Source organism: Mus caroli, chromosome 8 (assembly GCF_900094665.2).
Source record: "Mus caroli chromosome 8, CAROLI_EIJ_v1.1, whole genome shotgun sequence".
NCBI classification, from domain to species: domain Eukaryota; kingdom Metazoa; phylum Chordata; class Mammalia; order Rodentia; family Muridae; genus Mus; species Mus caroli.
In genome coordinates this window covers 100,013,767-100,036,640 of record NC_034577.1, presented here as the reverse complement: position 1 = coordinate 100,036,640, position 22,874 = coordinate 100,013,767, and the positions used below count along the sequence as shown (strand labels likewise).

General features: G+C 48.4%; 1 protein-coding gene across 2 annotated transcripts in view; it reads right to left on the bottom strand.

Annotated features, from left to right (window-relative positions):
• The window catches only part of Zfhx3 (zinc finger homeobox 3), a 348,026-nt gene that overhangs the window by 24,267 nt on the left and 300,885 nt on the right, over window positions 1-22,874 (bottom strand). For both annotated transcript variants that reach the window (XM_029480865.1, XM_021169308.2), the window contains 3 exons: window positions 22,014-22,121; window positions 3,444-3,577; window positions 3,115-3,315 (listed from right to left, as the gene is read on the bottom strand). In XM_029480865.1, the coding sequence (XP_029336725.1) occupies window positions 3,115-3,315; window positions 3,444-3,577; window positions 22,014-22,121 (443 nt within the window). The remainder of the gene's footprint in view (window positions 1-3,114; window positions 3,316-3,443; window positions 3,578-22,013; window positions 22,122-22,874) is intronic.

Here is a 22,874-nt window from a genome sequence, read left to right as displayed (position 1 = left end):
GCAGAGCATAAGCAGCTGTTACCATAGCAACAGACGTATTAGACCCTGCAGGTTCCTGAAAGCTGTCTGATAAGGTATTATTAAATGAAGCCTCCAAAAAAAAAAAAAAAAAAAAAAAAAAAAAAAAAAAAAAGCTCTCCATTTACAACGGAAAGGAGAGACACTGCGTAAAAAGTAATCTATTTCCATTTATCAAGGCGGAATTTACTTTCAGATGGACTGAAATCCAATAGTGGCCACTTCCTTGAGACTCTAGACCTAGACGCCGAAATAAAAAAATTCTCCGGAACGTCTAGCTTTAGAGACCCTGGTTGTGTCTCACGTCCAGCCGTGATCACTGATCTGGGAGCCTTTGGCAGTGTTTTCTGTTCCTCAGCCAAAGCCACCTGCCTGGGCCCACTCTGCTATTTGCCTTGCCATTCAGGATCCGAGGAGACAGGACTTCAGCCTCTCAGTGGTTGAATGGCCACTGGCTACTCCTCGTGATGAAGCACAGGAAGGAAGGCTTTGGTTAGGAGTTATCTTCATCAGATTGCTTTCAGAGCTCTCCGCTGCACTTGGCTAAGCACAAACAGATAAACTGTCAGAAAGCCTAACCAACACTTTCCCTGGGCCAATTTTCTAATAAAATTACTGTAAAATGCCCTTTGGGGACACGGTTTCTGCCACAGGCTCATTAACATCACTTAGTTGTACAACAATTGTGAATTCCATTTAAACACCAAACTTTTCCAAAGAACAGCCCTGGCATCTGACCAAGATTAGGCATCTAGGCATCAAAGAGGATCTGGGGGTTTACCCTGGAGAGTGGCTACACAAAGCTGTTTTGGATGGAGAAGGAAACACATCACTTGCAACACTGGCCTCGTGACTAGAAGGACCAGTTCTGTGGGACAGTCACCATGCCAGTTTCCCAGGTAGAGAGCTATGGTGCATGAAAGCCCCTTGCACCATCTGTGAAGTTCAGAGGAGCGCTTAAAACACACCGCTCACTCCCTACTTTCAACAACCCACTTTGTAATCTAGTAGCTCGCTGATACTAGCAAACTGGTTTCCTGAAACCAGCACTTTTACAGTTTGTACACTTCTCAGAGACGGCTAGACAACATCTCTACTATCTGTGGAAAGATGAGGCCTGTGGGGTTTCTTCGCGGAGCAAAGTGCAGGACCTTCAGGGAGTGGTTGCTTCTTGCATAATCTCTCTGTTAGAGGTTCAAGAACAAGCTTATCACCATCCTCCCAATGTGTGGGGTGCTCCCTGGTACCTTCGACAGGCGTGTCTGGCTCTGGACACTGCTCCAGGGAGGGCTCATGGCCGTGGCTCTATTTTCTGGGGTGTTTAAAAGGTGGGAAATCACTTCTTCACAAAGTGCTATTTAGTGGGGTCACTTCCAGAAATACCTTAGGGATTGGGACCCAAGCAAATGCCATGGCAACAACCTGCTCCTGAGGACTCTGCTGGCCAAAGGTTCATGGTGAAAATTACCACTTCAAATTCGCCTCTTTGGTTCTAGTGATAAAAAAACGTGAAGGCCTGAGCTGGTGGTAGCAATGAACACCTTTACTCTGAGCACTTGGAAAGTCAGGGGTAAGTGGATCTCTGAGTTTGAGGCCAGCCTGGTCTACAGAGTGAGTGCCAGGAGAGCCAGGGTTATACAGAGAAAACCTGACCCCCAAAACAAAATAGATAGATAGATAGATAAATCCTGACCAACAATGGCTATTTGAAATACAATTTATATGTTAGTACTAAGGGATATAAAACTGTTTTACTGTCTAATGTATTCCAGGCATGGAGATTACTGTAGGCCCATGGTTGTCATACTAGATTAATACTAAACAATAAAAATAATCATTCAAGCAGAAGGAAAATATAGCTAAGTTTAAAGAATAAGAAAGGTTCTCTCGTATGCTTCCTCTTGTTCCCTTAGGTCCCCAGAGTTCCAGGCATTCAGAAAGAGACAGGAGGCTCAGGAAATCCCTTCTTACTTCCACGGCTGTTGGGAGTTGGTAGGACCCATCCCTCCTCCTGTGGGAATCTTTCCAGCCTATTTGAAAATGTAAATTTGTGCTTGGAAGACCTCTGAGTGAAGCTTGGGCTATGGTGTCTTAGGGTTTTCCACAGGCTGTTTCAAGTTCTCTTGGTACACCAATCATCAAGACCAAACGTCCTTACACAACATTATTCGTTATTTTTACATAACCGAATGGAATTGTGAATGCCCTCAAAAAAACACTCCTGTAACCTGCCCGGTCAGGATGGGATTCACAGTAGACTATTTCTCTGGGAATCTCTCTGTGAAATATCAGCCTCATCAACTTACCATCTCACTGCTGAGATGATAGCAGACAGGGAGAGAAACCGTGTCTCTTCTTCCTCTGGTGATGGGGAAAGGCCTTTCCTAGTGGCCCTGGCAGAATTGAAAGTAAGACACTGCTGCCAGCCACAGTGTTTTGAAGTTTTCCTAGTGCAGTTAGGGTTTCATGTTAAGACAGATCTTTTGGCCACGTCTATGGTGGCCACTCATGAGTTAGGCCCTCTGATGCTTGCAGGTATAAGTGCATCCATCCTATGCACATGTAAAGTCTGTGTTTGTGAGCCAGCATGTCACACACAAACGGATGACTTTCCTGCTCTGAGAACAAAATGCCTACCTTGAAGCCTCACATTCCAACGCTAGACCCAGAGCTGAAAACTGTGGGTTTAGGTCTTAGCTGGTGAGCGAGTAACTTAGCTGGGGCTGAGTGACTGTGAGACTTAGTTTCCTCCTCCGTTAATGGGAAGGTGTCAGACTTCTCCAAACAGAGCTGACTAGGAAGGTGGACGGAGGCATTATGATTGGGAAGGCCAAGTGGCCCCCAGACTGCGACACCAAGGCCTGGGGACTCAGGTTGATGGTTTCTTGAATCAGGGCCACGAGTCTGCCTTGGTAACAACCAAGCGCAAGACAGGGACAGTCAGACCTCGGCCACAGAGCTGAGATGATTTTCTCACACTGCCAGTTCTATACCAGCTTTCTGGACCAACAAACGGATCTTGCTCATGTTACCACTGCATGACTTTTGACCCCTGAAGGAGGAAAAGCCACAGGGTCCTTGTCTGGGCTGCCTTACCGTCATAATGAGCTTCTCCACGCAGTCAGGTGCCACACTGTGGAGGTGGGTGAGGTGCAGCTGGAGGTGGATCTTGTTGTTGAGCATGTCTTGGCACAGGGGACAGCGGAGCATAGGCTGCACCGAGTGCTGTGTCATGGCGTGCACCCGCAGCCGGTTCACGTCAGCGTTGCTATACTTGCAGTAGGGACACTGGTACATCTGTGGGGGCAACACCCGTCACTCCGACTCAAACATCTGATCCCTCCTAAAGCTGTGCCTTCCCAAGACCCAATGCCCCATCAATACTGACAACATTCCCCCACCACGGTAGACCCTGCAGGCCTCACCTGCTCGGGTTTGATCTCCTCTGATGCTTTTGGCCTCTTCGAAGAGAGCGGAGTCTCAGAGCTACCTGGGAAGGAGGTGCGTTTGGTGGCTGCAGGGGAATCCGTCAACTCCTTCTCTGCCTGACTGGATGACGCTGAAAGAAAAAGCAGAATATGCGCTATAGTAGCCAGCCTGGGCCAGCTCAAGGCGGCTTTGGGCTGGATGTGGATCAACCTCACTGATAGCAGGGGCTTCTTAAGACGCCAAAGGTCGGGGAGAATGACTTCCCATGCACACTGGCAACGCAGTGTGCCCTTCTTCCCACAGCCCTAACCCTGTGAATTCCTTTAACAACTGAATGTCTGACAGAGACAGGAAAGAAATGCAGTCAAGGGCCCTGGTGTTAGCTTATCGCTTCTTCTAATTTCCCATTGTCTAAACACAGCTTGCCCCGTTATGTGGGGTTGGGGCAGAGAAGTTGGGCAGGTGGCAGAGTCTCTCCAAATGCTTCACCAACCTAAACAGCAGCCAGTAAACTGCTCCACAGACCTGAACAACCGTGTGCTTCCAACTTTATCATTCCACCTCTTAGCATCAGCACAGCCAAGCAGCCTCGGTGGAAGTCTGGGTACTAACGTTAACCTGTTATAACTTACATCTGGGCTCAGCAGTTGGCTCTTTGGTAAGAAATAACTGAGGAGTGGAAGCGGGCCATGGATCCAAGTCATACCTGAGGCATGTGTAAGGGCTTTAAAGCCGGAGATAAGAGGGAAGCTCCCTCCCTGCTTACAAACCATTCTTTCCGTTGCCCTCGGCTGCGTTGCCAAAAGCCAGAATGAGTCCCCCAAAACCATGTATGTGAAGGGGGACACATGAGGTTTGGGTGCCACACAGTAGGGACAGTCCTTGCCAGCTAAGGACTGAGCTTCCATTTATTTTAGATTTGAAACTCCATTTTTCTGGAATGTTGCTTAAAGCAATGAGGAAAATAAACAAAAACACAAACCAGAACAAAGATGCCAGGAATCCTTATTCACCGGCGCCGGTGGCGTGAATTAGTCCGTCCATTATGGAATGCGATTTGGAGGCCCCTCGTGGGGCTTGCCACTCCTCAGCCTATACCCAGACAGCTCCACACCTGCCCGAGGCAGATGGATCCCTATGTTTGCTGCAGCTCTGTTCACTATAGCGAAGAAATGGAACCAGCCTAGCTGTCCATCGACAAACGGGCAAGTGGACACGGGAGACATGGTGCAGATACAAAATGGAAACACTACTCAGCTCTAACAAAAAATGAGCTCACAAAATTTACAAATGGATTTAGAATATACAATATTAAAAATCAAAGTCGCCCAGTCTCAGACACAAAGAAAGAAGAACCTATATGCTCTCCCTCACATGCAGATCCTTGCCGGTAATGTATACATACATATATGTTAACAAATATATGTGCAGGCTCGATGTGGCATGGGGCAAGGAGAATGAGAAAGGCATGTGCTAACTGACAAGGAAGGCAGGAGGGGGCAGGGAAAGGACGTAAACCCAGCCTTGTCTGTTTCTAACTCTGTTGTGGGCTTTTGAGGCTTTTGTAGTGGCTGGGAGCACAAAAACATAGTCACAGACCAGGTAAGTCTGGCGCACAGCCTGACAGCTTTAGGATGGCTGCTCTCACTGTGGGAAGTTCACAGACTCGCATGGGACGGGGCTGGGCAAGCGCTGGTTTGACTGGCTTGCTTGTAGCTGCCTGATGTTCTCACGTTGAAAACTCTTGAAAATAGTTTTGTTAAAGAAAAAAAAAAACCTGAAAAAACTTTACCGCTGCTGTTAATTTAGCATGGCATTAAGCCTCTGTTTCAGAAACCTCGAGTTTTACTCCATTTAAATCAGATTTCTGCTTCTATCTGTCTGTCTGTGTCGTCTGACACCTATTTCCATTTTGTATTTGACTTTGAAATGGATTCTGCTGTGGTTCCCAAGTGATGTCAGTATAGGGGAGTATACTTTCTTAAAGGTTTTCGTTATATTACGTTTTCTTCACCTGGTGTGTGTGTGTGTGACACATGCTTGCACTCATGCTCACACACACGTGTGATGATCAGAGGATAATTTGTTACAGTTTGTTCTCACCTCTCAACACGTGGGGCCTGGGTTTTGAACTCAGGTTGTGAGGTTTGGCGGCAAGTGCCTTTACTCCCTGAACTGTGTAACTTTAATGATCAATCGTTTGAGAAAATAAATTTTACTCCTTGAAATCATAGGGCCATAATTTTTTTTCCCGAATTGCCAAATACAAGAAATATTCCAGGAAGTTGATGCTCTTCCCAGAATGTATACTTTGTGACCTTTAACCCTGTTATCTTGGTAACCTGGTCTCCTTAAGTTTGCAAGGGCATCTATTATTTAAAAAGTACAAGCTCAGGCACATTCTACACAGACCCCCTCCTCCTCCTCCCGACACAGATTCATAACAGTATTTTAATCTGTCTCGGATCGACTTCAAACCCATTTCGGTCTTAATGGGAGTTACTCCTTCTCCCTTGAAAGGTGATAGGTGATGGGTGGGGGTATTTAATTGATGGACTGGCTGCTGATTAACTAGGTGCTACGACATTTGAGACCAGTTCCCCCACGGCCCATTTCCCATCTCCCAGCCTCCATCACCAATGATCACACAACCCTCTGTCTCAGGACTCGGGGCTCATGAGCACTTCCACAGCTCCAAGTGCTCCGTCTGCCCTGAGCAGGCTTCTTATTTTCCACATGTTAGTTCTTCAAGTGGACGCCAGGGGTGGGGTGAGCAGAAGCCACCAATGATGCTCTCTCTTCAGGCTTACTTGCTGTCCGAGCACTGGAGCGTGGCTCACCTCCAACTCCCTCAAAGAAAACTGGCTGTCCAGTGTCTGAGTGAGGGGCGGGAGCTGATAAGCTCCTCTTCCATCCAATTCCACACCTGAGTGCTGACTGGCTGGATCCTGAGCAGGTGCTGTGGAGGCAACGGTAGCCGCTATGTGTTCGTGGGTGCAGTAGTCCTGTAAGATACTGCTTTGCTTTGGCCTCATACCAGGAACTCTACAGACAGCACCAATTAAAGTCGGTGGTGGTGGTGGTAATGTTATACTAACAAAGGACATAAAGTTGGGAGGGATGGGGAGATGGGGGTGGATCCTGGAGGAGCTAAGGGAATTGGGGGAGTTAGGGGCAAATATCACCCAAACACATTGTGTGAAATTCCCAAAGAATTACAAATAGACTATTTGTAAGGCTTTGTTGTTCTAAGTCATCCTGCCTGCTCCCCTCCTTCCAAGTGCTAGGTATCAAGTTAGGCTCAGAGCTTACTGTAGGGAACAGGAGAGCCCTCTTACAGCAGAGGTGACCAAGGTACAAGCAGGCTCTACCCCCGGTGCCCATCCCACCCAGTCCTGCGTTTGCTATGGGACAATGGCACTGTGTGCTAAAGGCCTCCATCACGTGCTATGACTGTCTGGGGATTGTTTGGCTACTCAGCAGCCTGAGTGGAGGGGCTGGGAGGCTGAGATCCCCCAAGCCATTTCAGTCTCAGAGCTGAGAAGCAAACAACGCCACCAGCTAGTTCCCTTGCAGGACAGGAGTCCATCCTCCTCCTCCAAATGCAAAGCAGGAAGCACAGGGAGGTGGCAGAGGCGAGAAGTCTGGTATCTAAAGCCACCCCCCTTGCGGGTGAGAGGGAATCTCTAATGCCTTTCTCCCCACAACAAAACTCCAACTGCTTTTGGATTCTAAGGTTCTTTTGTCACAGCCAAGGAGCCATCACAAAGTGTTTAAAAAGTAAAAACAAGACACAGCAACATAAACACACACACACACACACACATAGCACACTGGCTTGTTCATTCCTCCTTCCCAGAAACACAACAGCCCAGCTGTATATGAAATACCAGGCCCACTGGTACTCAAAACTTCTAGGTTTATCTCCTCTCTCTCTACCCAGGACAACTTAACATTGTTATTTAAGAAAACCTGTGCAGAAGTGGACATTAGACCCTCCGCAGCTCACCAGTTCCTTTATTATTATTATCTCTTAATTAAAGTGCCATTTTGTACAGTTACATCATCTCCGGCATTTCCCTGGGAGGTAGGAAGACTGCTTACTCCTCGCAGTTAGGTCAAGTACATCTGACACTAGCCCTTCCCTTGCTGGACCATCCAATCCCTAGCAAGTCGGGGTGAGGATCCTTTGCGTAGTTTCTGCATGGGAGCCGACAGTTCTCCACCAGCGTGCTGCGTAATTTATCTATTGTGAGCCACGGGGTTTTCTGAACAACTTCAAGAGGGGCCATAGTCTCGAAATCCATGTCTACCTGACTCCTGCCAATGTGGTGGCAAGGACACCAAGAAGTACTGTGGTTTTCTGTTCCGAAGACTTTCTGGACTCTTCTCATAAAATGCCAGAGCAGGGATATTACAATACCAAAAACGCCATTTACAAAAAAAAAAAAAAAAAACGATTATCGGTCACTCTAGGTCCTCTTATGATGTCACGACAGTGAAGAGGCAACAGATGTGCCACGGAAACCAGACATGGCTTAAGTAGTCAGCGCCTGGAATCTTTGCATTAAGTCAGCAGCAAGGTCAAAAACTCCCTGAAGCCATTTTTATAATAATGATTGAAAAGAGTGGAAACAACCCAAGCAGGAATGGAGACACGGCTACTCAGAAAGGCTGAAGCAGGAGGGCTTCGCAGGTTCTAGGCCAGCCTGGGCAACCTAGCCAGACCCTGATACAAAGAAAGCACAGGAGATCAGCTCAGGGGTGGAGCACTTGCCTAGTGTGTGCCAGAGGCTGAGTTCAGTCCTTAATACTCAGGGTGGGATCGAAGAAACAAAGAAGCAGAAACTAGGTAAGAGAGGGCAGAGACAGTGATACAGTGAGGGACGGTATAGCCATTCCTTTGCGTGCCATTGATATTAAAATGATAGCTATGAAAGATCAGGAATGCAAAGCATCAGGCTCGGTCACAGATATGTAAACCGTCAGCACTGAGGGGAAAACAGAAGGAAGTGATTATCATATTAGGAAACAGCATTGTGGGTAATTTCTAAGTTCATCCAGCAGCTACGTTATTTTAAATATTATAATTAAGTGGCTTGGCATTTAAATTCTGCTGTCCATGAAAGGTGTGTATGTGGACCCATGCTGTGCACAACCTCAGAGGAGTTTTGTTTTCTTTGCTCCTTAAGGCTGTCCCCCAACCCCAACCCGCCACCTTTGGCAGTTATGATGCCATAGGAAAAACCGTTAAATCTCAACGAGTCCTCCACGGGCAACATGCTGGACTCGAGGCATGCTATCTAAGGCACGGCGAATGAGATAGTGTGACTGTGCAAAGCTCTCTACTAGGCCCTAACAGGACACATGTATAGACTGTGCAATTGGCAGTCTGCTGCCCAGCGTAACACAGCACAGACTAGCCTGTTGCTGTTACAGAGTTCAGAAGACTTTTTGGGGTTTGGCTTCCAGGGTGGTGGTCTGCCATATCCTCTTAAATTGTGGAGGGTGGGCCGCTAAAATCAACAAGGACAAAGGTGGACCGATGCCTGCATCTCCATCTGATGCCATGAGATTCCTCTACATGGGGGGGGGGGGGAACCACGGCTGTCCGTGCATGGCTCCTTCAGTGGGGGAGACCCCTTGTGAATGGAAACATCAATCTTTATATACACTTTGACCTTCTCACATTTTATCTGGCCAGTATTTAACTTCTGAAAATGATCACCAGTGAGGTGTGTCAGCTATTAGTGAGGTGTGTCAGCTATTTATTAGTAATTAGTAGTAAGCTACCCCTCTTCCTCTCATCAGAAGAACAGGGGAGAGAAGAGAGCTCGCCTGACTTCATGCACATTTGCTTGTACTTTCCTCTTTTCTTTCTCCTTTTGGAGACAGGGTCTCTCTATGTGGTCCTGGAGCTCTCTATGTAGACCTGGCTGGCCTTGAACTCATAGAGATCTCTCTGCTTCCCAAGTGCCGCCACACCCAGCACTGGCTTGCAGCTTTCAATAAAAAGCTTTTATGGTGTTTAAACATATCCGTTATTAAGAACAGCTCCCATTGGCGGGCTTCTGGAGTGGGGAGCGGGGAGGGAGAATGGTATCTAAAATGCTTGTCTCTGTAACTCACAGGGAAAACGTTCCTCCTAGAACCAATTCCTACTGAACCTCAATCTCCACTCACAAGTTCTGAACCTGGGTCACTGAAATTTGAAAGCAAAGGGAGTCGTAGGTACATCCCCCATTGGACTGCAGATGGCACAGCGCATGCCTCTTTCCAGCCAAGTGGTGCTGAAGGCAAGCAAGGGAAGGGCCTGCTGCCTTGGGAGAAATGTGGAGAAACAATAGAAACTAAGTGAGAGGAACCTTGAGGTCTCAGTTTCTGGCTTCCTCAAGACATCAGAAAGGATATCCCCTCACAGTATAAGAAGACTAATCGGAGTGGAATTAATTTCTGGGTTCCCATGGAGAGCTCCTCTTCCCATCACTGTAGCCGGTGGTGAACACTAGGCTGTGAGCCAGGGACACTACCTTGGGAAGATCCTGAGTAGGGGCTGAGCTGTCCGTGTCACTTGGAAGTTCCTTCTCTATTGTCCATCTTGGGACTATGTCCCTTGAAGGTGATATTTACCAATGTGTTGCGCTTCTTCCTTTGTGGGGTCCTGGGGTGAGCTCACCGAGAACTTGGGATAACTGTCTGACATTTGATACTTGTAGAGAGTCCAGAAGCAGGCACCACCCCCACTTCTTCTTAACATCAGACTCTTAGCTAAAGCACCGCTGACAGCCCCTCCATCTGAACTTCCATCTCCCAAACCAGCAACATAATGGAGGAGCCAATTAAATGATTATTAATTCATGTTACTTTCCGTAAGCCAGGGGTTCTCACCGCCTTGCATTCCGTAAACCAGCTTGCCACCTGCCCTAGAAATTTACAGCAATCTTTTATCTATCTCCATTGACTAAGTGGGGATTTTTTTTCTTTCTTTCTCACACGACTTCACGTTCAAGTGTTCAAGTTGGGAAGGTTACCCCAGCCACACGCAGATGTTTTGGAGGCTCTGAAAATGGCCCATTCGGCTCAAGGTGCTCGTTAAGAGAAAGGTGAGGTGCGTGCTCTTTCCCTCAGGCCATCTCCCTCAGCTTCCCGCAGACTTCCAACTCACTTGCAGCAGCATGAGCACCGGGCTTCCAGAAAGACTTTGTGATCTTCCTACCGTTGATGCAAGTGGAGCTAATCTTGGCATCTGCTTGCAGTTCCTTCCCGGGGGACGAGCTGGGCTATCTGGCTCTGTTCTTGTAGAGCTACTGCACTTGATAAGTGGCCAGAGAGCTGGCTAAATTCTCTTCCTCTGCTAGTACAGAGGACAACATTCCTTCAAAGAGTCTGCTTCGCTGCCAACTGTCTCTAGGTGTGCATGGTCTCAGTCCGCCTCCAGCCAGGCACTTAGGGATGCTTCAGAGAGGTTTTGGAGAGACCCCAGTGAACAGAAGCAGGCTTCTGAGCACACGGCAGGGGAGGGTCTGCACACTCCTGTAAGAACTCGAGCTTCTCTTCCATGCCTGACTCCAGCCTAGTGAGGCATCTCCTTGAGAGTGGTATCTCAGGTTGGACTGCTCTGTGCGTCTCTAGAAAGCCTGCTCAGCAGGTCGTCTGGCCACCCCAGAGTAGAAGACGATGCCCACGCAGTTCCGGCATGCCATACAGTTCTTACGTTGACTTTCTGTTTCTAGAAAGACTCTTCCTAAGACAACTTCAGTTTGTTATGATGGGCACAACTGCTACTTAAGGAGGTTAATTTTCCTCTACCAGCTCAGCTACAAACAAGACAGGCTGGTCACTGGAACATCCAGACACTCTCAGGCATCGCCGTTTGCCCTTGCATCCTGAAACAAGGACTGGGTGGCAAGAGGCTTTGAGAAGAGTACAGATGCAAGGAAGTGTTACTGACTAGCTGTGCTCACTGAAGAACTCCCAGACTCTCATGGAGACACTGTCCCTGTGGCCAGCTCCCTTCTGTCCCAACTCTCATTGTCATCTCTGGTGTGAGCTGCCCAGGCTAAGCATCTGTGTCTCTTTTAGGCACACACCTGACTTTGGTCAAGTTCAGTTCTCTCTGCTCTAGGAGGGGCTCCGGACTCAGCCTATAAATAAAGAGATGGCTCTTGCTTTTGTCTCTGGGGTTGTAGAGTCTTGGGTAATAGAACTCTAGAGGGTGTCTGAACTTCTTGCAGGGCACACCGACTGCAGGCCCTACCCACAGAGGCTCTGATTCTGTAGGTCTGAGTCAGAGAATGCACTGCTGGTGAGTTCCCCGGTGAGGCAGATGGTTCAGGGACCACACTTGGAGAAGGGCTACCCGCTCAGCGCTTTTTTGTCACTGGTAGGAGTCTCTGCTCTAACTTGAATTTAAGTTAAAGAAACCTGCAAGCATGCGCAGACCTGTTGGCCCACTTTCCAGCGACGCAATGACTTGGAACTTTTAGCTTAATTTGGGAAGAAAAGAGACAGGCCCTGGTCTCCAAGCCAAGACATCTCTAGCCAAAGGTTAAGGACCACACCCAGTTGTCCCTCAGGGAACCTACTCAGTCTAAAAGCAAATACAGACACGTGTTCAAAGCCAGGAGGCTAGAAAGTATCGCCTCTATGCATTTGTTCTGTCTGCTGTGTAGCCCACAATGACAGATCACTTGTCTTGAGAAATCCCTTTCTCACATAGGTCTTGGAGAACTTCAAGGAAAACCAGGCAAAACCTGTGTGCTCCTCCCACTTTTCCCAAAGGAACAGTGCTGGCCTCCTGCCCTATGCACCAGCAATTGGTCCTGGCCGACATCCCCACAACTTTGACCCTGGGAGAATGAACAGAGCTACATTGGCTTCTATCTGCACAAGTTTGTTTCTGGGAGTGCAGACTGGACGGTATCCCGAGCTGTGAGGGTCATTGTCCCCCTAGTTTAAGTTGCCTCTCTGGGGAGCACTGGAAGCCTCGTGGTCCAACAGTGGTCCTGCGCTGACTGGTGGATGCTGGCTGCTGCTTGCTTTGTAGCTTTGAGGAGAAAACGGTACCATGTCCTATATCCGAGGCATCAATCTGCTGCCCCAATTCCTTTTTGAAATATGCATAAGGATGCTTAACTACGCTGATTGGAGCTCCCGAAAGGACATCTCACGTTGCCACATGCAAGACACCTTGCTCCCTCTGTGTCAGACTTGTGAACGAACCACCAGTCAAAGCAGCCACCACCTCATTTAGACCAGCTCTGTCTGTCTGTCTATTTAATGCCTTCTATGCATTGGCTGCCACCATCAGACTAGCACCTGGGGAGGAGACCTCTTCCTGACTGCTAATCGGTAGTATTCAGGCAACCTGCCCTGCCTGGGGCCACAGAGTGTCCCTTCTCCACCCTGCCTCGAAAAGCTACAACAAACCAGCAAACGTAAAATGGAAACGCAAGCCATGGGGCACGGCCCAAGGGGATTAATGGGAGCCCTTCAGTCCTGGGAGCCCTTCAGTCCTCTTGGGCTCAAACATCCTTTAGGGCAGCTAGGATCGATCTACTTTGGAACCTTGTGGGTTCCAAGCCAGCCTAGATCCCAGAAATAGAACTAATCACACTCTTCCTGAGTTTTCCTAGTTCAAAACTAACGTCCCAGGGTTCTGACTGAACTTTATCAATGGAGCCACAGCAGCTTAGGAGTGTGCCCATGACATGAAGAACCAGACAAAACTCTCCCTTAGCCTGACAGGGCAGCTCTCTCCCCAGTCCTGGTGCAGCTCTGACAGAAAATGGAAATCACTCTCGCCTTTCCCAGCACTGATTGGGGAGATTGGAAACATCTGACTCGTCAGTCAGTCAGTCATCTCCGTCCAGCACAGAGAATGCCAGGTCTGCTCCAGGCTGAGCTTCTATGGGGTCTCCTGCTCACAGCTCCTAGAGCAGGGGCTAAGTGACAGTGCACAGGGGTGGGCTAGGGGTACCCAAGCACCGTTGTGGAAGGTCGGGGGCTCAACGTTTTCCCACGTGCCTTTTCCCACCCTGGGCAGAGGTCCCTTGACAGGAGGTTACTGGTCCTCGTGGCCAGGGAGTAAGGCTCAGTAGTCAGCTTGGGGTGGGATGGGGTAGGGTGGAGGGGGTGTTGCTCTCGCCTCCATCAGATCCTGGTTGGGGGACCACAAGCGCTTGATCAACTATGCTCAACTTGCAGCATCCTCTACTCACAGGGCTTCCAGGAGCCCAGCAGAAGGCGCAACACACCACAAAGTCTAGCACGCTGTAATGTCTTGGACACTTGCTGCAATGGTCTCATTTTCAGAAATGAACAGGAGTTCCAGGGACTAACAGGAGCCCACATTGGGCTGTGGAACCCTATATGACAGAGAGACCCTGGTTTTAGGCAAGGGGAAGCATCCTAAATTTACCTCTTCTGTTCAGCAACATGAAACAGGGATGGATGCCCCCCAAGAGTGAGTAGAGTAACTTACAGCTCAGAGTACCTTGTGCCATGCTAGGCTCTTAGGGATGTTTCAGAGCAGTCCCGAGCAGCACTTAGTAGATGCCACATAGTCACTGCCTGTCTCATACAGGGTGGACCAGGACAGAGTATCTTAAGAAGCACAGGACTGGCCATGACTTCTCCATTTATCAAATAATAAGAGAAAGTGACCGTGTTATATATTCTTCAGCTTGTAAGGTAGTGGATGGATGTCTAACCCAGGAGGCTAAAGAACCTGCTGGTGGGTCATGGAGAAAGTCAATCACAGCTCTGACGTGCCCAGGGGTCCCTAATCTGCGGGACACAGTGCTCTAGCTGCAAAATCAAGGCACGAGAGGGCCCAAGGAGGACAGCTGTGCCTAAGAAAAGTGATGTCCCATGGGCTATGTTTGAAAGAATCCTGCTAGGATCCAGAAGGCCTTTATGAAAGCTGCAGCTCAGACAAGGCAGGGGGAGATGAACAGGGCCATGGCCTGAGAATCATAAGCACAACTACAGGGTATCTGCCCAGGCCGGGGTATTCATGTGCAATGTGTGTGCATGGATACAGAACCAAAGGAGATAACTTCAGGTGTTATTTCTCGGGTGCTGCCTTTCTCTGGCCCGGAAGGGCATCAAGTAGGCTAGATAGCTGCCCAGTAAGTCCCAGGGATCCACCTGACTCCACCTTCCTGGAGCTAGGATTATAACTACATGCTCTGTACCCAGCTTTCTAAAAACATGGGCTCAGAGGTTCCAACCCAGGTTCCTTGTACTCACAGAGCAAGCGCTTGCTGGCTGAGCTACCTGTTATAAAATATTTCCCATGGTGATGATAAAGATCTACATGTACCTTCCATACTCCTTCATTTACACACCACATCCCCAATCCATACCTTAAGAGGAATTCTCATTTCATTGTGCCATAACTGTCTGATCACACATGACACTTCCTTTACAAAGTTCCTTACATTTTCTTGCATGTCTACACACACACACACACACACACACACACACACACTCGCTCAGCTGATAGGATTTTGGGTCTCATCACTTATGACCTAACAATATAAAATTTCAGAGCCAAGCTTTGGATGACTGGAATTCAGGCAAGCCTAACTGTGTACCATGCCCTGTATCTATTTTTGCTTGCCAAAATAAAAATAGTTGGTGGTCTGTTTTCAGTCCTGAGACAGAATTTTGCCTGCAACGACTGTAAGCAGCCAAGCTCTGATAAAAGCAATCTGGAAATGGCAAAGAGGGTATGGGGGGTTGGGGTGAGGGAACAAGTGGACCCTAGAAACGCTGACAGCTATGTAATTTGTAGCTGTGTGAAAATAAAAACCCAGAAACAGTGTCCATTGGCAAGGACACGGGCCACTAAAGAAGCCACGTGAAGGAGGCTCCCAGCATTCCCTACTCACACTAGACTGCAAAGGTAAGCATATTTTGGGGTGAGGTAGCATAGGAAGCAAGAGCCAGAAAGATTTAGAATGGGGCTACTTCCGCAGAGGTGCGTATGGGCCTGGTTGGTTAGAAGTGATGGACCATTCAGAGGTATTCACATGGCACTTGCAGTGACACTGGTCCACCGAATGGTCGGTGATGACATGGGACAAGGTCAGAGTCTGCAGTCTCCCACATCCCACCAAGAAGCATGGGCGTGGTGCTGTCTGTACCCATGGTGATGCCCGGAGAGAAAACCTATCTGAACCCTTCCCCTAGGCCCTTGCTATATTACAGACCGACAGAAGTTATTAATGCTCTGACTTTAGTAGCTAATGTTCTTTGAGGTTTATGCTACCCTTCAGCAGTGCCTCATCTGATGAAACATTGACGGCCCCAGAATTTTCAAATTCCCCAACCCATAATGTTTCCTCCTGGCATACACCTTGTTTTGTCTCTGGATATCTAACTGATTTTTAAAAAGGAGTGGAAAGATGGGTGGGTGGGAGGGAGGAGGGAGGAAGGAGGAGGGAAGAAGGAAGGAAAGAAGGAAGGAGGAAGGAGGAGGGAGGAAAGGGGATGAGGAAGAGGAGAAGGCAGCAGCCCCTTCCATCCTGTGACAGATTCCATTGTCGGGATTAAGTCCCCCATACAATGGCATCTCTATTTATACAGAGCTGTAGAAGTGGAGGAGCAGGACGGGCTGGAAATACATTTCCACCAGGATGTGCCTGACCTGCCTTTTTTTTTTTCCCCCAAACTCAGTAATTAGAAGGGCGGTGGCTCCACAGGAATTATTCATATGCCGCAAGAGCCGTGCACTATACATTTATGTTAAACATGTCAAATCCGATTGGAGTCATGCTCACTGGCACTGCAGCCCCATAAACACACTTTCCCCCACAGCTACCCATTAATTCCCTCTCTAATAGCAATCTCCCATAGATTCAAATCATGGACGCTCCGATGCACTAATTGCTCTGTGTTAGGTGAGCATCGTGGATTTGAAAAATAAATAAATAAATACATAGGAGTGGAATCCCTTTGGGCCCCATCTCCATAAAAGAGAGAGCACTCAAACTACACTTCTAACAGAAAATTTAACAAAAGTATACACAGGCACAGCAGTTGGGGACTTTTAAGAGCATCGACATGCCTCTGTTCCAGACTAGGCTGGTGCTCCGCCCCTTCTTACAAAACAAGAGTCATCCTGTCTCAAGTCCCCTGAAGCCAGACTGTGGCGCTCTGTGGCTAGAGACCATGGTGGCTGCAGCCTTTCAATAACCATCTCACGATGGTTCTTTGCCAAGAGCTCCATCTTGTCCCCTAATTATTGGTGATAAAGCGCCGCATTAATTGTCTATCACTTAATTTATAGCAATTAATGATTGGCTTTGGCTAATCACAGCATTAATCACCGTTTAGTGGGGGACACTGGGGGCTCTTCAATCTCAAACGCTCATGCTCCAATCCACTCCGACAAATGATGACAGGGGGGTCATGTTCGAGTTCCAGAGAGGAGAAACCACAGAGTTGGATGGAGGAAATGGCAGTGCATTAGCAAAGCCGCTCCCCTGTCCCGCCCCGCCCCTGCCACCAGTGGCCCGGAGGAAAGCTTCACACTGTGGTGACCCTGCTAACCAGTGGCTGGTACATGCACCGCTACTCACTATCATGGCGCCCGCGGGTGGGTGTTAGTGCACCGTGTTTTACAGGCAGTGCGCTCAAGGTGTCTGCAACTAAATTCCCCCAGCCAATGTTACACACTAGCTAGGGACTAGCCTTCCTGACTTCACACCTAGAGCTCTTTCCGTGACAGTGACCTGAGGTTCTTGGTATTTAGTGTGGGTGCATCCTAAGCACACAGATGTGTCAAGGTGCACATGTGGAGGTTGCAGCTGGTTTTCTCCCTTCCACTGTGTGTGTGTGTGTGTGTGTAGTGGGGGAGGGGGTCCAGGGATGGAGTTCAGCCCATTGGGCTTGCCTCTGGAAGTGGTTTTACAAGCGGAGCCATTAGTGGCCACACCCCAGCAGAAGAAGATCCAGGTCACTTTTGTACCCACTGGTACCACCTGTATCTTCATTTTTTCACCCTACAACTTTGGAGTCTGATACTCATTCTTCGGTTGGAGAAGTCAACCGGATCAAGCCCTTAGAGTAAGAAACCCATACCGGAGAAGTGTGGGTGGGTGGGGATAGGGGTGGGGGTAGGGGTGGGCAGGCTGGGATGCAGTTCTCTATCTGCACCCTGCCTGAGCCCATTCCAGCTAACTTTCCTAGACCGCATGATGGCAGAAGTGAGAGGGTAGCTGTCTATAAATGTCCATAGGGTATAAATGTCTATAGGGTATAAATGTCAATAGCAGCTATAGGGCTGGAGAGATGGCACAGCGGTTAAGAGCACTAACTGCTCTTCCAATGGTCCTGAGTTCAAATCCCAACAACCACATGATGGCTTACAACCATCCGTAACGAGATCTGACACCCTCTTCTGGGGTGTCTGAAGGCAGCTACAGTGTACTTACATATAATAAATAAATAAATCTTTAAAAAGTGTCTATAGCATCTATAAATTTATCAATGTCTATAGGGTATAAATTCAATAGGGTTGAGAACTGGCTATGCTCACGTCTGGAAAGCGCCCATGGCATGAAGGGAAGGCACTAGCAACTGGGATAAAGCAGGGGTTGGGACTGGGGTCATAAGCCCCGCCCACCCGGCTAGGAAGCAGGCAGCACCTGTCTGAGCCTGTGGCCTACCTGACCTGAAGGTCAGACAGGCAGCCTCCTCCTTAGCTAATCACAGAGTCAGAGTGCCCGTGAGCCTGTGACAGGTTCTTTGGGGTTAGTCTTGTTCTCTTTGAGCCATATGATGTGGCTACTTGAATTTGTATTTGCTAAAATGAAACAAAACTTAAATTTCACTTCCTCAGAGTCATGAGCTCCACTAAGGCGCTGAACGTTCTGAACAACAGACAAGTCCCTGCGATATTCTTTTTGATGGCAAACACCCTGAAAACCCCAAGATAACATCACATACCCTGAAGACCAAGGTCTCTCTAAACTCGTGATCCTTGGGACTCTGCCTAGTGCCTGGCACGGAGCAAGGAACACAGGCGCTGGGCTCTCTGACAGATGACTACCTGGTTTGCTCACTGTATCACTGAGGAGCCCACGGGGAGGTACACACAAGCCTTGTTTCAATAAAAAGAAACAAAAGACGTGGAACTAAAATCTTCAAGATTATCCATTCCTGCACAATCCTCCAAACTACATAATCAATAGCTGAGAAAAATGCCAATTATCCAGACCCATTTGAAATATTATTAATCTGCATCGGCAGCAGCTACTAATCAACGCGACAAATTGTGAAATCGCTATTTACTTGTTTGTGGAGAGGAAGCCACCCCCATCGTGCTTGATCAGATAGGAACAGCTCAATTTGGGGAACAAATGAAAGAAACGTAGATCTTTTTTTCTTTCTTTTTTTTCTTAATAATAGTTTTTACAAAATACCAACAAGGACCCAAAAAGAAGGCACAGAAAGGTTGCCGGCACCCATACCCAGTCCAAGTTCAAAAATGGTCCCAAGAGCTTTGTTAAAGCCTGTCATTACAAAATTACACTTCAGGTCAGAGGAGGCTCATCTAAGAGGGGTCAACAAAGACGCCTTTGTTTCTGTGCCTCTGACAAGGTGCACCCTAACTTGCTGTTTCTCCCTATCTTCCAAGGTAAAGACTGAGAGGTGGGCCCACTGCATGGATGAATGCATACAGAGAGAGCCTTGTTACAGATGTGTGTTCCATGATTCTCGCTTCACACCATCCAGTGGCCTGGTTGCTGGGCAGTGCTCACTCAGAATCATAAAGGCTAGATGAGTTTTAACTGAACTGCCCTCAACAGAGCCTGTCCTGTACAGGATGCATGGGTGTGAAAAGCACAACACGAAGTGGCTGCGCAGGGTGTGGCACACAGTAGGAGCTTTGCAAGCAATGGTCCTTTAATAATGTCTTTAGGACCCACATGGGGTACAGGGAATATACACATCAAATATCAGGGGCCAGACCATCCCCCGTTTTGGTACTCCTGATAACTTTTCAAAATTCCCAGAAGCCATGGAAGTTAGGGCGTGTATACACACACACACACACACACACACACACACACACACAGAAGTAGCATTTTAAATGGACAAGGCTAAGAACCTTGCTACTGGTTTTCTGCATGCTTCTTGATTGACTGTTAAACTTCACACACAAAACTTACTACGTGCTGGGCCTTGTTCTAAGCTTCCCGTAGTAAAATAATACACACGAGGCATTATTCTTAATCTCTATCTCATTTAAACACAGAGGCACAGAAAGGTTTAGAGACTAAGCATTGTCACCCAGCAAATGGGAGGATTGTGATTAGAAATCAAGCACCCAGACCATGAAAACACACAGGTGACCTAGAAGGTCACATAGGGCTTTTGGGGCCTGCTAGCTCTCCCCTTGGGGCACATGATGTTTGGCTGCTTATCTAGACTGTCTATTTATCGCTTACCTTAACTGTTTAGTAAAGACTGGGGTCTCGGTGTAGCCAAGGTAACTGTGGTGGTTTGAATATGCTTGGCCCATGGGGAGTGGCACTATTAGGAAGTGTGGCCTTGTTGGAATAGGTGTGGCCTTGTTAGAATGAAGTGGGTCACATTGGGGATGGGACTTGAAGGTCTCATATATACGTTCAAGTCTGGTTAGTGTGATCCAGACCCTCCTCCTGGCTGCCTGTGGATCCAGATGTAGAACTCTCAGCTCCTCCAGGCCATGTCTGCCTGCATGCTGGGCAGATGGCTCAGTGGTTAAGGGAACCAACTGTTCTTCCAGAGGTCCTGGGTTCAATTCCCAGCAACCACATGGTGGCTCACAACCATCTGTAATGGGATCCGATATCCTCTTCTGGTGTGTCTGAAGACAGATACAGTGTACTCATATACATAAAATAAATAAATCTTAAAAAAAATGATAATAATGGACTAAACCTCTGAAACTGAAAGCCAAACCCAACCAATTCAATGTTGTCCTTTATAAGAGCTGCCTTGGCCAGGGTATCCCTTCACAGCAATGGAACTAATCTTAACTAAGACAGTAACACAGGTGGAAACACCCCTCCCCATGTTTAAGGGGCCTCCTACAACAGTACATGCCCCTCGTCCCTGGCTCTCCCAGGGTGTCTGATCCCATCCTTCACTCTCAGCAAGCACTGAGTACTAAGCTTCACGGCATGTCCCCTCCCTGCGCCTGCTTGGTTTTTTCTGATCTCGAAGACTTCCGACATTGCCCTTTCCCATTCCTGCAGTCTCTTCACAGAGGCAGGATTTCCCAGGCTTCAGTCACTTTCATTGCTTTCCTCTGGCCTCTCTCCAAGATTCTGTATCTTGTTTAAATAACGAAGGCCAAGCCCCAACCCTCAATATGATTTAAGAGCAGTCTTGCCTACAAAAGTCACAAAGGCCCAACCAATACAGACTCTAGAAGGTAAATATTTTCTTAAAAGGAAGGAAGGAAGGAAGGAAGGAAGGAAGGAAGGAAGGAAGGAAGAAAGAGAAAGAAAGAAGGAAGAAAGAGAAAGAAAGAAAGAAAGAGAGAGAGAGAGAGAGAGAGAGAGAGAGAGAAAGAAAGGAAGATTGAAAAAAAAAAGAAGGAAATCAAAGCCTCGTAATACTGAGCACGGTGCTAAGACTCAGGTTGGCCTAACAATACTGTCTGTTGCTTGTCACAGCACTTCCTGTTAGCGTGGTGGTGGTGTCTGTGAGCCCAGTAAATCCTCTCAGAAATGACTCAGCTCCTCCCTCCAAACCCTGAGCTTCTCTCAGCCTCAGCTCTTCTTCCCTCAGCACAGAGATCCTGTCATTTTGAGAAATGGCTGCTCTCCTCTCTTGGCACTGGCTTTTCCAGAAATAGTACTTCCTGCCCTGGCCCCTTCAATTCGCTCTGCTTTTGCTAAAATGTCCCCCTGCCTATCCACACTGCTGTCCCCCTGTGGACGCTTGCCCCAGGAGAGGGGCATGCTGGGAAAAGTATGCAGGCCCCACTCAGGTCCTCGGATGCAGAACAATGCCCACCCTTCACCGCCTCTGGTTACCTTGAGGCTGAGAATCAGGGGTGACCTCAGCCAAGGTCTGCCTGACAAATGTCTTTACCAGGCTGCCTACAGAAGGAGGAGTACAAGCCATCCATGCTGAATGGCTGCCTAAGAAACGCTACCCAGAAACTGCAGACAGCTGGTGCTCAATGTAAAGGGTGCAAGAAAGAAAGAAAGAAAGAAAGAAAGAAAGAAAGAAAGAAAGAAAGAAAGAAAGAAAGAAAGAAAAGAAAGAGAAAGAGAAAGAGAGAGAGAGAGAGAGAAAGAGAAAGAGAGAAAGAGAAAGAAAAACAGCATGATGACTCTCGCCTCTAACGCAGAGAGGCAGAGGCAGAGGCAGATGGATATTTGTGAGTTCAAGGCTAGCCTGGTCTATACAGCAAGTTTCAGGCCAGCCAGGGATATATGGCGAGACCCTGTCTCAAGCACACTTTTGGGCGAGATGAAGGGTGGTCTGCTCCCTGCTGCCAGCCTCACCCCTCCCAGGGACAAGGTCTAGGGGCTGAGGATGCCTATGTAAAGTACCTGCCCTCTTGCTTTGCCCTTCCTCGCCGCCGCTCCCCTGGTCTTTGGCCAGCTCCTCTGGGTCAGCAGATGCTTCGCTGGGTCCTTCGGCATCTTCAATGGCTTCCTCTGAAATGCAGGGGAAAGACAAAGATGTAAAGGACGAAAGCTGGGCAGGCAATGAAGGACTCCCTAGTCCTCTGTGCCTGAGAATCACCAACCACAAAAGACAGATGTCAGCGACAGTCCTTCCTAGTGGTCTGGCGAGGCTGGCCGTATTAAGGATACACTTCAGTTCAGGGATAGCTGCCGTGGGGCTCTGAGTGGGTGCTAGATGTGTATCTGTCAGGTATTTCCAGATAGGTTCTGAGGGCCTCCACCTGAGCGAGGCCGTCGCTCATCCCTGGCTGGAGACTAGATAGGACCCAGTGACCGAGGCCCCCATTGGCCTGGCAGTGTCTGTGCCTGGGCCACATGATGGCCAGGTGTTCTTGGAGCCACTTAGGTCCTCAAGAGTCACAGAACATCAGTGATATGCTTTGTGGGCATAGGGAGGGTTAAGCAGAGGGGTGAGATGTACAGCAGAACTCTCATGTCTGAAAGTAGGCCAACTACCAAGCCAAATGTATGCCCCAGTTGAGGAGAAAGAAAGACTCTTAGGGTGTTGGGGTGGGGATTGTTTTCTCTGTTCCTCTGGCCAGCTGGATCATTAACCAAAGCACACATTTAAGAAGAGGGCGTTCAAGCTGGGTGGTGGTAGCGCACGCCTTTAATCCCAGCACTTGGGAGGCAGAGGCAGAGGCAGGTGGATTTCTGAGTTCGAGGCCAGCCTGGTCTACAAAGTAAGTTCCAGGACAGCCAGAGCTACACAGAGAAACCCTG